The 12,718-nt window shown below is 54.8% G+C and overlaps 1 protein-coding gene across 2 annotated transcripts; it reads left to right on the top strand.

Moving 5' to 3' along the window:
• Window positions 1-359: 359 nt before the first annotated feature.
• Window positions 360-12,356, top strand: Wdr81 (WD repeat domain 81). Of its 2 annotated transcripts, XM_026388801.2 has the most exons (10): window positions 360-4,264; window positions 5,761-5,868; window positions 6,133-6,323; window positions 6,446-6,636; window positions 6,913-7,078; window positions 7,156-7,321; window positions 7,972-8,661; window positions 9,306-9,451; window positions 9,773-9,952; window positions 11,207-12,356. In XM_026388801.2, exons 1-10 carry the CDS (start codon window positions 598-600, stop codon window positions 11,525-11,527), a joined length of 5,826 nt encoding a protein of 1,941 aa, XP_026244586.2. In that variant the 5' UTR covers window positions 360-597; the 3' UTR covers window positions 11,528-12,356. The 2 variants fall into 2 exon arrangements, with proteins under 2 accessions (XP_026244586.2, XP_026244587.2); XM_026388802.2 differs by lacking the exon at window positions 5,761-5,868.
• The last annotated feature ends 362 nt before the right edge of the window (window positions 12,357-12,718 follow it).

Raw genomic sequence — 12,718 nt, 5'->3', positions numbered from 1 at the left:
GCATAGAAGTACTGAGTGGGTTTGATGCTCCAAGTCCCAGCTCTGTCGCTGGCTTTGCTGATAATCTGCATAAAGGTTGGCATCTCTGAAAAGAGCCTCTCTCCTCCGCATTCGCCAGGAGAAAAGAAGGCAAGGGAGGGAATTCTGGGTCAGGATAACCTTCGCCTGCGCTGCCAGGGCTCCTGGATTTCCGTGCAGCCCCTGGGTGGGGCAAAGACTGGACGAGGCCGGGGCAAAGCCGCTGGAGGGTGGGCTCAGAAACCGGTGCCGGCTGGAGGCGGGGTCTTGCCGGGCCCTTTCGAGCCACGTGCTGTTGTTTCCGTGCCGGGACGATCACGTGGCCCGCGTCAGCTGACCCGTCACGGTAAAGCCCAGCGCTGGCACCCGGCAGCCCCCGCCAGGTCGCGCCCGGAGCGCAGGACCCTTCGGAGGGGTAAGAGCGCCCCTCTCATCGGTTGTCGGTTCATCCCAGCCACCTGTACTCAAGTCCCTGCCCCTCGCCCATCCCAACCCGCTCGGCCTGGCACCCAGGAAGCCATCACGAGGAGGGCCGTGGCCGGGCTCGGCCCCGCGCCACCCCCAGGCGGCCAGCAAGAGATGGCCCTGGGGAGCAGGGGGCGGGAAGTCGCCGTTAGCACCCGGAGGGAGGACTGGTCCCCACCCCCAAACCCCGACATGGAGGAGCTGCTTCGGAGAGTGGAGAGGGACCTGAACATCGATGCCCGTCAGATGGCTCCAGCCCCAGGGGGCACCCACGTGGTGGCCCTAGTGCCCGTGCGCTGGCTAGCTAGCCTCCGTGAACGCCGGCTGGGACCCTGTCCGCGGGCAGAGGGCCTGGGCGAAGCGGAAGTCAAGACTCTCCTGCAACGCTCGGTACAGAGGCTGCCCCCAGGCTGGACGCGTGTGGAGGTGCACGGGCTGCGGAAGCGGAGACTGTCCTACCCGCTGGGTGGGGGCCTGCCCTTTGAGGAGGGATCCTGCGGCCCTGAGACTCTCACTCGCTTCATGCAGGAGGTGGCTGCCCAGAATTATCGAAATCTTTGGCGCCATGCATACCACACTTATGGGCAGCCCTATAGTCATAGCCCTGCTCCCTCAGCTGCCCCTGCTCTGGACTCAGTAAGACAGGCTCTGCAGAGGGTCTATGGTTGCTCTTTCCTGCCAGTGGGTGAAGCCACCCAGTGCCCCTCATATACCAGAGATGGCACTTGTCCCTCCCGGGGCAGCCCTGCCTGCCCCAGCCTTTTGCGAGCTGAGGCCCTGTTGGAATCACTGGAGATGTTGTATGTTGTGCACCCCTACATGCAGTTCTCCCTGCATGATGTAGTCACTTTCAGCCCTGCCAAACTGATCAACAGCCAAGCCAAGGTGCTTTTCATTCTCTTTCGAGTGCTGAGGGCCATGGATGCCTGTCACCGCCATGGGCTGGCCTGTGGGTCCCTGTCTTTGCACCACATTGCTGTGGATGAGAAGCTTTGCAGTGAACTTCGGCTGGACCTAAGTGCTTATGAGATGCCCACTTTGGATGAGAACAAGGAAACCCCTGAAAAGAGGGGTGGGACAGGCCATAAGTCTGAAAAGGAGGGACTGGAGAGATTTGGGTGTCCCTCTTGCCGGGAGGAACTTCGGGGCCTTGTGCTAGACTGGGTCCATGGCCGCATCAGCAACTTCCACTACCTTATGCAGCTTAATCGGTTGGCAGGTCGGAGGCAGGGGGATCCCAACTACCACCCAGTGCTACCCTGGGTGGTGGACTTCACCACACCCCATGGGCGCTTCCGAGACCTACGCAAGTCCAAATTTCGCCTCAACAAGGGAGATAAGCAACTGGACTTCACATATGAGATGACTCGGCAGGAATTTGTAGCAAGTGGTGCAGGTGGTGGGGAACCGCCTCATGTTCCTCACCACATTTCAGATGTTCTCTCTGACATCACATACTATGTGTACAAGGCTCGGCGCACACCCCGGTCAGTACTCTGTGAACACGTCCGTGCCCAGTGGGAGCCCCATGAATATCCCGCCAGCATGGAGCGGATGCAGACCTGGACACCTGACGAGTGCATTCCTGAGTTCTACACTGATCCTTCCATCTTTTGTTCCATCCACCCTGACATGCCTGACCTGGATGTGCCAGCTTGGTGCAATTCCAGCCAGGAGTTTGTGGCTGCTCATAGAGCACTGCTAGAGAGCCGTGAGGTATCCCAGGACCTGCACCACTGGATTGACCTCACCTTTGGCTATAAACTCCAGGGCAAGGAGGCTGTGAAGGAGAAGAATGTGTGTCTGCACCTGGTAGATGCCCACACTCACCTGACCAGCTATGGTGTGGTGCAGCTCTTTGATCAACCTCATCCCCAGCGCCTGGCAGGTGCTCCCTCCCTTGCCCCTGAGCCTCCTCTCATTCCTCGGCTATTGGTCCAGACCATCCAGGAGACCACAGGCCGGGAGGACTTTCCAGGACAGCTCACAAGTGGGGTGGGCAGACTGGTTTTAGAGGCTACTCCTTGTGAGGCTGGCTGGACCAGAGAGAGGCCCATGGCAGGGGAAGATGACTTGGAGCAGGCCACAGAAGCTCTGGATTCCATCTCCCTTCCTGGGAAATCAGGTGACCAGTTGGGTTCTTCCTCCAGTCTAGCCCCTCCCGGCCTTCTGTCTTTCTCAGCAGCCTCAGCCTCTCGACCAGGCCGCAGAAACAAAGTTGCTGGCGCAGACTCTGGGGAGGCTGAGGAGGGGAAGATCCTTCTTCCTGAGGGATTCAATCCCTTGCAATTCCTGGAGGAGCTGGAAAAAATGGGCAATTTCCTGGCCAAAGGCCTAGGGGGCCAGTTGGAGTTACCTGAGCAGCCTCAGGTCCAGTCACCAGTACAGCTGCGGGACCTCTTCCATCGGGACATGCAGGCACTGGGTGTCCTTTTGGCTGAGATGGTGTTTGCCACCAGAGTCCGGACGCTGCAGCCTGATGCACCTCTCTGGGTACGTTTTGAGGCTGTTCGAGGGCTCTGCACATGCCACCTCAAGGAGGTCCCTGTGTCTTTGCAGCCTGTGCTGAATACACTCCTACAATTGAGTGGACCCAAAAGTCCCATGGTAGTGAAGAGAGGCAAGCTGGACCCACTGTTTCAGTACAAGCCTGTCTCTCAAGGATTGCCCCCTCCTTCCCCAGCCCAGCTCCTCAGCCCCTTCAGCTCCCTGGTTCCTTTCCCTCCGTACTTCCCGGCACTGCATAGGTTCATCCTCCTGTACCAGGCAAGGCGTGTGGAGGATGAGGCCCAGGGACGGGAGTTGGTGTTTACTCTGTGGCAGCAACTGGGTGCCGTGCTAAATGAGATCACTCCTGAGGGCCTGGAGATCCTGCTGCCCTTCGTGCTGTCACTCATGTCTGAGGAACACACAGCTGTGTACACAGCCTGGTACCTATTTGAACCTGTTGCCAAGGCACTTGGCCCTAAAAATGCCAATAAGTACCTCCTGAAGCCTCTCATTGGTGCCTACGAGAGCCCCTGCCGGCTACATGGACGCTTTTACCTGTACACTGACTGCTTTGTGGCTCAACTGATGGTGCGGCTGGGCTTGCAGTCCTTTCTCGTCCACCTGCTGCCCCATGTCCTGCAGGTGCTGGCTGGTGGAGAGACCTCCCAGGAGGAGAGCAAGGGCCTTGTTGGCGCTGCTGAGGATGAGGAAAGTGAGCTCCCAGGGCCTGGGCCTGGTTCCTGTGCCTTTGGGGAGGAGATTCAGATGGATGGAGAGCCTGCTGCCACCTCAGGCCTGGAGCTCCCAGACTACACATCTGGTGTCAGCTTCCATGACCAGGCTGACCTGCCTGAGACAGAGGACTTCCAAGCGGGGCTGTATGTGTCTGAGTCTCCTCAGCCTCAGGAGGCTGAGGCTGTGAGCCTAGGCCGACTGAGCGACAAGAGCAGCACCAGCGAGACTTCCCTGGGCGAGGAGAGGGTTGCAGATGATGGGGGTGCTCCTATGGACAAGAGCAGCCTCAGGTCAGGTGACAGCAGCCAGGACTTAAAGCAAAGTGAGGCCTCTGAGGAGGAAGAGGAGGAGGAAGAGGAGGAGGACGAATGCTGTGTGGTCTTGGAAGAAGATGAGGGGGAGCCCCATGAGGTCACAGGGGCATCTGAGCTCACTCTGTCAGATACAGTGCTGTCCATGGAGACAGTTGTGGCTGCTGGTGGTGGGGGAGATGGTGAGGAAGAAGAGGAGCCCCTGATTGTGCAGTCAGAAGGCAAGGAACAGAAGATCCTCCTTGGTGAGTCCTCAGGTCTGGGAGGTGTTGGTCAGTCACTCCCCTGCTTTGTTCTCAGTATTTGCTGCACTCCTGCTCTGTGCCAAGCTTTATATCCAGTTAGATGCACACGGAGTACACATCAGCAGAGGAGGTGCCAAATGGTAAACAATCTGAACCCAGGACTCTGTGCATGCAAGGCAAGCACTCTACAACCGAGATTATGTAGTGTAAATACTATAAAGAACCTTTTTGAGCCCAGAATGGTGCCACACACCTGTAATCACAGTGACACAGGAGGCCAAGACAAGAGGATTGCCAGTTCAAAGCTAGTCTCAGCAACTTCTGAGGCCTAAGCAATTTATTAAGACCATATCTGAAAAAATAAAGAGGGTTGGGATGTAACTTAGTGGTAAAGCACCCTGGGTTTGACCCTGTCCCCTGCCCCCCCCCCAAAAAAAAAAAAAAAAACCTAGCTGAGCAAGGTATGGTATAATCTCAATGACTTGGGAGACTGAGGTAGGAAGTTTGCAAGTTCAGGACCAGCAGGGCAACTTAGTGAGACCCTGTCTCAAAATTTAAAAACTTAAAAATAAAAGGATTGGGGATGTAGCTCAGTGGTAGAGTATCCCTGGATTCAATTCCCACTACTGAGACAAAAAAATAAAAAAGAACAAAACTAGCTGGGTTGCTATGTCTGAATGGAAAATAGGGCTTAGATCTTTAGATCTAGTTTTCAGGAGTCAGAGAAGGCTTTTTTGAAAATAGGAAGGCGTAGCTCAGAGGTAGAGGGCTTGCCTGGTTATGTGTGAGACCTTGGATTCAATCTCTAGCAGTGCAAAAATAAATAAATAAATAAATATTTTTAAAAAAGAAGAAGTATGGACAGTTGAGGTTCAAGGAGAAGTGGAAAATAAATGGATAAATGATAGTTGTAGCCAGGTACAATGGTGTACATCTATAATCCCAGCTTTCTAGGAGGCTGAAGCAAGAGAATCACAAGTTCATAGCCAGCCTGGACAATTAGTGTTTCAAAACAAAAAAGGCTGGAGTTGTAGCTCAGTGGGAAAACATTCACCTAGCACATGCAAGGCCCTGAGTTTGATTCCCAGCACCACAAAAAAAAAAAAAAAAAAAAAAAAGGTAGTATGTGAAGAGGAAGAGGATTCAAGTCTGAGGGAACAGCATGTATGGGGCTCTGAGGCTGTCACATTTTCATCAAAGCAGTGAAAGGCTAGCATGGTTTGTTTGAGAGAGCTGAGAGAAGGGGGCCAAGCCTGGCCTCAGGAGTTTGGGGAGGTTCACTGAAAGGGCAACTTTCCTATAGGTTATGCTTAAGGAGAGGGCCTGGCCCCTCTGCCACTGCTAAATGGAGGGGTGTGGGATAGCCCAGTTTAGGCCAGGCTCATTGGCAGAGCTATAGCCAGAGTCAGCTAGGTGGGTGTGGTACATCAGGGATGGTGGGAGGAGTGATGAGCCACCGTTATCTGATGAGTTCAGGGTCTGCTCCTGCCCTGCAGATACAGCGTGCAAGATGGTCCGCTGGCTGTCTGCCAAGCTCGGCCCCACAGTAGCCTCTCGCCACGTGGCTCGGAACCTGCTGCGCCTGCTGACATCTTGTTATGTTGGTAAGGCCTGCGGTTGGTAATGGAGATGGTGTTTCCTCCCAGGCCCTTCATCCATCTTCAGTACTCTCTCGGAGATCCTTCCTACCTCTGTCTCAAACCACTTCTTGGGAAGATCCTGGGTCCCAATCTGTAAGCTGCTTCTTAGGGCAGGGCGTGGGGCAGACCTTAAGCTAAAGTGAGCAGGAGCAGTTCCCACGGTCCTGGAGGACCAACCTCCCCCTTGCCCTCCACTAGCTGCTCAAGGATGCTGCTCTTCCTTGGCAGGGCCTACTCGGCAGCAGTTCACAGTCAGCAGTGGCGAAAGCCCCCCATTGAGTGCCGGCAACATCTACCAAAAGAGGCCAGTACTGGGAGACATTGTGTCAGGGCCTGTGCTCAGCTGTCTCCTCCACATTGCCCACCTGTATGGGGAACCTGTCCTCACCTACCAGTACCTGCCCTACATCAGCTACCTGGTCAGTTGCTGATTTTGCAAGCCTTGGGTGGGGAGGCTGTGGACTTAAGGGCTGGCTCAGGATTCCTGGGGTATTAGGGGGTCTATGGGGCAGCCTAGCTCTCATCTACTCTGTGGCCCCAGGTGGCCCCTGGGAGCAGCTCAAGCCCCAGCCGATTGAACAGCCGTAAGGAGGCAGGGCTGCTGGCTGCAGTGACGCTGACTCAGAAAATCATCGTGTACCTCTCCGACACCACCCTTATGGACATCCTTCCCCGGATCAGCCATGAGGTCCTGCTGCCTGTGCTCAGCTTCCTCACTTCCCTCATCACCGGGTAGGCCCCTGCCCCAACCCTGTGAGGGGAGCAGCCCAGCTGAGTAGCCTCCCAAGGGGCTGGGAAGCTCAGGGCAGAGAAGATAACACTGGGTTGGGTGTCAGGAATCCTGGTTCTGATCCCAGTTCTGTGATCCTGAGCAAGTAACATTTGCCTCAGTTTCCTCATCTGGTTTGAATCAGTTGACCTTGGAGACCCTGCCATTTAAAGCTCTTGATAGATCTGAACAAGACCTATCTGCAGGATAGGTCCCAGGCTCATGAGCTGTCTTTCTAGGTTTCCAAGTGGGGCTCAGGCCCGGACTGTCCTGTGTGTGAAGACCATCAGCCTCATTGCCCTCATCTGCCTGCGGATTGGACAGGAGATGGTCCAGCAGCACCTGAGCGAACCTGTGGCCGCCTTCTTTCAAGTCTTCTCTCAGCTGCATGAGCTGCGGCAGCAGGTAGGCAGGGCTGCCAGGGTGGGGCAGGCTGGGCCAGGGCTGTGGACTAGCTGACTCCCTGGGCTTCCTCCCCATAGGATTTGCAGCTGGATCCCGAGGGCTGCAGTGAGGGTCAGCTGCCAGAGGCAGTTTTCTCTGATGGGCAGCGGCGGCCAGTGGACCCCACCCTATTGGACGAGCTGAAGAAGGTGTTCACCCTGGAGATGGCGTACACAATCTACGTGCCCTTCTCCTGCCTGTTGGGTACTGCCCTATCGTGTTCCCTTGCACAGTCTTTGTGGATACATCTCTTCCCTGGGAAGGGCCCCATACTCCCCTCCAGCTAAGAGTCAGCAGTGGGTTTTAAACAGATTTGGGGGTCAGCCCTCGGCCCTCCAAGTCCCAAGGTGATATATAAACGGGGACTGAGCATTAGTCAGCAAGAGAGGCTCAAGAATCCCTGGGGAAGGAAGGGGAGGCAGGTTGATGTACTGATGATCCACAGGAGCTGTGTGGGAAGGAATGAGTGACCTACCATTTATGTAGCTTCCCACTATGCTGGGCATTTCCGTGGGTCATCTCTCTGAACAGGATAAGTAGCCCTGTGGATAGATGTATTATTATCCCCCCAACGAAATTCTAAGCGCTGGGAGGGCAGGGCACACACCACCTGTCCAGTTCACTATCATTTCTGTTGCTTAGCATGGTACCTAGCGTGTAGAAATGACCACACACATATGGACTGGATGAAATCAGTTACTGGGTAGGATAGTGAGAGGCTCAGAGTGAGAACTTACTTGCCCAGTTATACAGTCAGATCTTCCCTGTCTTCTGTGGTTTCAAAGCCCTTGAATGGGTGGCGACAGCCACCTGCTATCTTCCCGGATCTTAGGACCTCTTCCACTCCCATCCAGGTGACATCATCCAGAAAATCATTCCCAACCACGAGCTGGTTGGGGAGCTGGCGGGACTCTATCTGGAAAGCATCAGCCCAAGCAGTCGCAATCCTGCCAATGTGGAACCTGCTGTGCCTAGCACCGGCCCTGAGTGGGACCCCCAGGGTGGAGTCTGTCCCCAGGATGATGGCCACTCAGGGACCTTTGGGAGTGTTCTCATTGGGAATCGCATACAGATCCCCAATGACTCTCAGCCTGAGAGCACTGGCCCATTGGGCCCCATCTCTGGAGTGGGTGGGGGGGGCCTTGGCAATGGGAGGGAAGACAACGCCCTGAAGCGGGAGCTGCCACGGAGTGCCCACGGGCTGAGTGGGAACTGGCTGGCGTACTGGCAGTATGAGATTGGTGTGAACCAGCAGGATGCCCACTTCCACTTCCACCAGATCCGCCTGCAGAGCTTCACCGGCCACTCAGGGGCTGTCAAGTGTGTGGCACCCCTGAGTAGCGAGGACTTCTTTCTGAGTGGCAGTAAGGATCGTACTGTGCGCCTCTGGCCACTGTATAACTATGGGGATGGTACCAGTGAGACAGCCCCCCGACTCATCTATGCCCAGCACCGCAAGAGTGTCTTCTACGCAGGCCAGCTCGAGGCTCTGCAGTATGTGGTGAGCTGTGACGGGGCTGTGCACGTCTGGGACCCCTTCACAGGTGAGCGGGCCCAGGTGAGGCCTGTTTTGTTGCTGCTGGACCTCGCTCTGACAGGCCCCTGGGAATTGATCCTGAGAGTTGGGGGATATAGTGGTATGTTTTAGGGAGAGATTCAGTGAGGCTATATAGAGGAGCAGTTAGGGCTTAGAATGTTTTAGATCTGCATTTGCATCAGCTCCACCACCTTACTTGCTTGTGAACTTGAGCAAGTCCTTGTGCTGTTGGAAGCGTTGATTTTCCCATCTGTAAAGTAGGAATTAGAAAAAGTGGTTTAGAAGATAACACACTTAGAGGTTTGGCTTGATGCATGTAGTACAAGTTTGGCAAACCATTGCTTAATTACTCATTGGCATCATCATAGGGAAAATATGGTTAAAGAGGAGAAGGGAAAAAATAAAAGGGACAGGTGTAATGTTGGGACAGAAAGAGGGAGATGGTATCTAATCAGGGGATACTGTGTAAAGAGAAGCCATTGCTTTGGGAATGGGAGCCTGATCTGGTCATGGAAGCAGGAAGGCGGGAGAGTCTGGAAACATCTTTAGCATTTTCTGAGTATCCTTGGGGAATGAGAGACAGGGGACAAGAAAGAGTCAGGGTTCTTCCCTCAGCTAGGACCCCAGATCCACTGTGCCCTTCCTTTTCAGGGAAGACACTTCGCACAGTGGAGCCATCGGACAGCCGTGTGCCCCTGACTGCTGTGGCTGTCATGCCTGCCCCCCACACCAGCATCACCATGGCCAGCTCTGACTCTACCCTGCGCTTTGTGGACTGCAGGAAGCCTGGCCTGCAGGTCAGGGGATATGCAGTTTCCTGAGCTCAGGCCTGGTTCTCTGGGGACCTGGCAGGGAGGACACCCATCAAGACAGAAAGGCAGACTGCTGCCCTGGGGCTCTGGTTAATTTCTCTTTGGAGATAAATCATCCTCAGCAGCAACCCTGGGGACAGGACTCTGGCTTATGATGGGGTGGGTTCTGGGCTTTTCCTTTCCTCAGATGGGGCCAGAGGCTCAGGCTTTCTGGCTGTAGAAGCTTAAATGGTGAGCGGGACCTAGGGGCGAGAGGGTGGGGTGACTTAGTGACAGCGCCTCAACAGAGTCTCCCTCTGTCTGCAGCACGAGTTCCGCCTGGGTGGCGGGCTGAATCCTGGGCTTGTCCGCTCCCTAGCGGTCAGCCCCAGTGGCCGTAGCGTCGTGGCTGGCTTCTCCTCAGGCTTCATGGTGCTCCTGGACACTCGCACAGGCCTGGTTCTACGAGGCTGGCCAGCTCATGAGGGGGACATTCTGCAGATCAAGGTGATGGGCTCAGTTCCCGTCTACTCCTTACTACCCAACCTCGGTTCATCACCTGGGCTCAAGGCGCACCTAGGGACAGGCTTGAGCTGGTGTCCCTTATATCTGCTCAAGGCCTGATGGGCAGGGAAGGTGGCTCTTCTGGGCCAACTCAGGTGCCAGCTGCACTGCTGGGGCCTTGGCAGGAGATAGGCCGTGGAGGCGGGGACCAAGGGCAGAGCTGACCCTGCAGCTCCATGGAGATGTTCTAATGAGTAACCCTTGTCCATATTTGTCTTGCTTGGAGGGTCAGGGGTCGGGCCCTGTCCGTGACCCAATTCAGGTTAAATAAAGCTCAGCTGGGAGGCTGTTTACTGCCCCCAGACCACTGAGCAGAGTCCATGCCCCCTGCTGGGCTGCTCTGGTGGGGGCAGGAGCAGGCCTGGGCATGGGGATCCTACTCTCCACCACCCCATTTTCAGTCACAGGCCTGGGGACTAGTTAGCAGTCCAGCAGGGGAGGAGGGCTACTTGTGGGGAAGATTTCTACAGGCAACTGGAACTCTCTTCCCCAGCTTGGGTGGAGACCATGTGTTGTTGTTGCTGAGGCCAGGCTGTCCCCATCTCCCTTCAGATTTCAAGTATCTCTAAATTCTGACATTCTAAGAAAGTGTCAGAAAGGCCTTGGTATTAATCTTGGTTCTGCCACTTACTAGCTCTATGATCCTGTTAGGATTAATTAATTTCTGTGAGCCTCATTTTTTTCCTCTGAAAAATGGGGACAATGGCAGCATCTCCCCCATAGGGTTGTCCTGAAGATTAAATGTGGTCATTAGTATGGGCAGCATGCCTAGCATAATACCTGTGAATAGTAAGTTCTCAAATGAGAGAATGATTAGGTTAATGACACTGAATATATCAATGTTAACTATGGTTAATATGATGTGGCAGGGTGGCAGCCTGTCATCCCTCAAGATGGCCTGTCTGAGCTGGGCACTGTGGCTCATGCCTGTAATTCCAGTGGTGTGGGAGGCTGAGGCAGGAGGATTGCAAGTTAGAGGCCATCCTCAGAACTTAGTGAGACCCTGTCTCTAAATAAAATATAAAAAAAGGCTTTGGATGTGGCTCAGTAGTTAAGTGCCCCTGGGTCAATCCCTTGTACTCCCCCCACAAAAACCAAACAAAACAAAACAAGGCCTGTCTCTCCTGGGCAAAGTGGGAGGCAATGGGTGTACAGGTGGGTCCAGGCCGTTGCTGAGAATCTCCTCTTCTCTGGCAGGCAGTGGAAGGCAGTGTCCTGGTCAGCTCCTCCTCTGACCACTCCTTGACCGTCTGGAAGGAACTGGAACAGAAGCCCACACACCACTACAAGTCAGCATCCGACCCCATCCATACCTTCGACCTCTATGGCAACGAGGTGGTCACTGGCACTGTGGCCAACAAGATTGGTGTCTGCTCCCTGCTTGAGCCACCCTCCCAGGCTACCACAAAACTCAGTTCTGAGAACTTCCGTGGCACACTCACCAGCCTGGCCTTGCTGCCCACTAAACGCCATCTCCTGCTGGGCTCGGACAATGGTGTCATTCGCCTCCTGGCATAGGCTGAGGGACCAGTGGGCTGGCATCTCCCTTGAGTCTAGATCTTCAACCTTGTTCCCCCAGCAGCTCCCTAGAGGCTGCCCCCAGTCCCCTTGCCCTGCCAGCTAAGGCCTCCACCTGAGATTCCAGCCCTTGAATCCTCAAAGCCACGAGGCTGCCAGAGGTCTCCCATTCAGGGCTTGGGAGATGCTGCTCCTAGTCAACGGGAAGCAAGGAGAGCAGGGAAGGCATCTCGTTTCTCCCCAGCTCTGCCCTCTGGATCCACATGGGGATCCACAAGGAAGCTCCAGGAAGGGGAAGGGAGACTGGCCTTGCCAGCTAGTCTCTAGGAAAGCCCCTGCCCCTTTCTGGGCTCTCTCTGTCCCTGTCCCTCAAGAACAGGAAGCTGCCCCAGAGGAGGGCACTGATGGTGCTTGGATTCCAGCCTAAGGAGGGATGACCATGATCCAGGAGTTAAGGGCCTTGGTCTGGGGTTTAAGTGTTCACCCAGCCTGCCCCAGAAAGAGGGCAGAACTGGATACAAAAGGTGGGCTGGGCCAGCTGGTGCCTGCCAGGAGTGACCTATGCCTTGTCTGCCCACCCCTAACCACAGTGTTTGTGCCTTGAGCTGAGGAGGTAGCCTCTGGGCCCAGAACCTCTGGAGGTGTCCAAGATCCTGAGGGGGAGAGAAGACTCATCTCTGCATCTCAGGTCTCTCCCAGGGGACAGAACCAGTCATCTCTGGGTCCTTAGCTGGAGCAGACATGAGGACTGAGGCTCATGGCCCCTGCTGCCTCCTTACTATTTGCAATAGATGTAAATATTACATAAATCCTTTGGAAGAGCCATGGAGTAGAGTGAGCTGTCTTTTTATTTTCTTTTCCTTTCTTCCCTTCCTTCTTTCCTTCCTTTTGGTACCAGGGATTGATCCCAGAGGTGCTTAACCACTGAGCCACATCATCAGCCTATTTTATTTTTATTTTGAGACAGGGTCTCACTAAATTGCTTAGGGCCTCACTAAATTGCTAGGGCTGTCTGAACTTGAAAGCCTCCTAAGCCACTGGGATTACAAGCTTGCGCCACCCGGTCTGGGTCTCTTTTTTTGAGACAAGGTATCACCATGTTTCCCAAGCTTGCCTCAAGGGATGCTCCTGGTTGACCTCCCAAGTAGTTGGAGTTATAGTCGCACACCACCAAACCAAACTTATGACTTG

Source organism: Urocitellus parryii, chromosome 7 (assembly GCF_045843805.1).
Source record: "Urocitellus parryii isolate mUroPar1 chromosome 7, mUroPar1.hap1, whole genome shotgun sequence".
Lineage (NCBI taxonomy): Eukaryota > Metazoa > Chordata > Mammalia > Rodentia > Sciuridae > Urocitellus > Urocitellus parryii.
The sequence above is the reverse complement of the archived record's forward strand: the minus strand, read 5'-3'. Positions and strand labels throughout refer to the sequence as shown.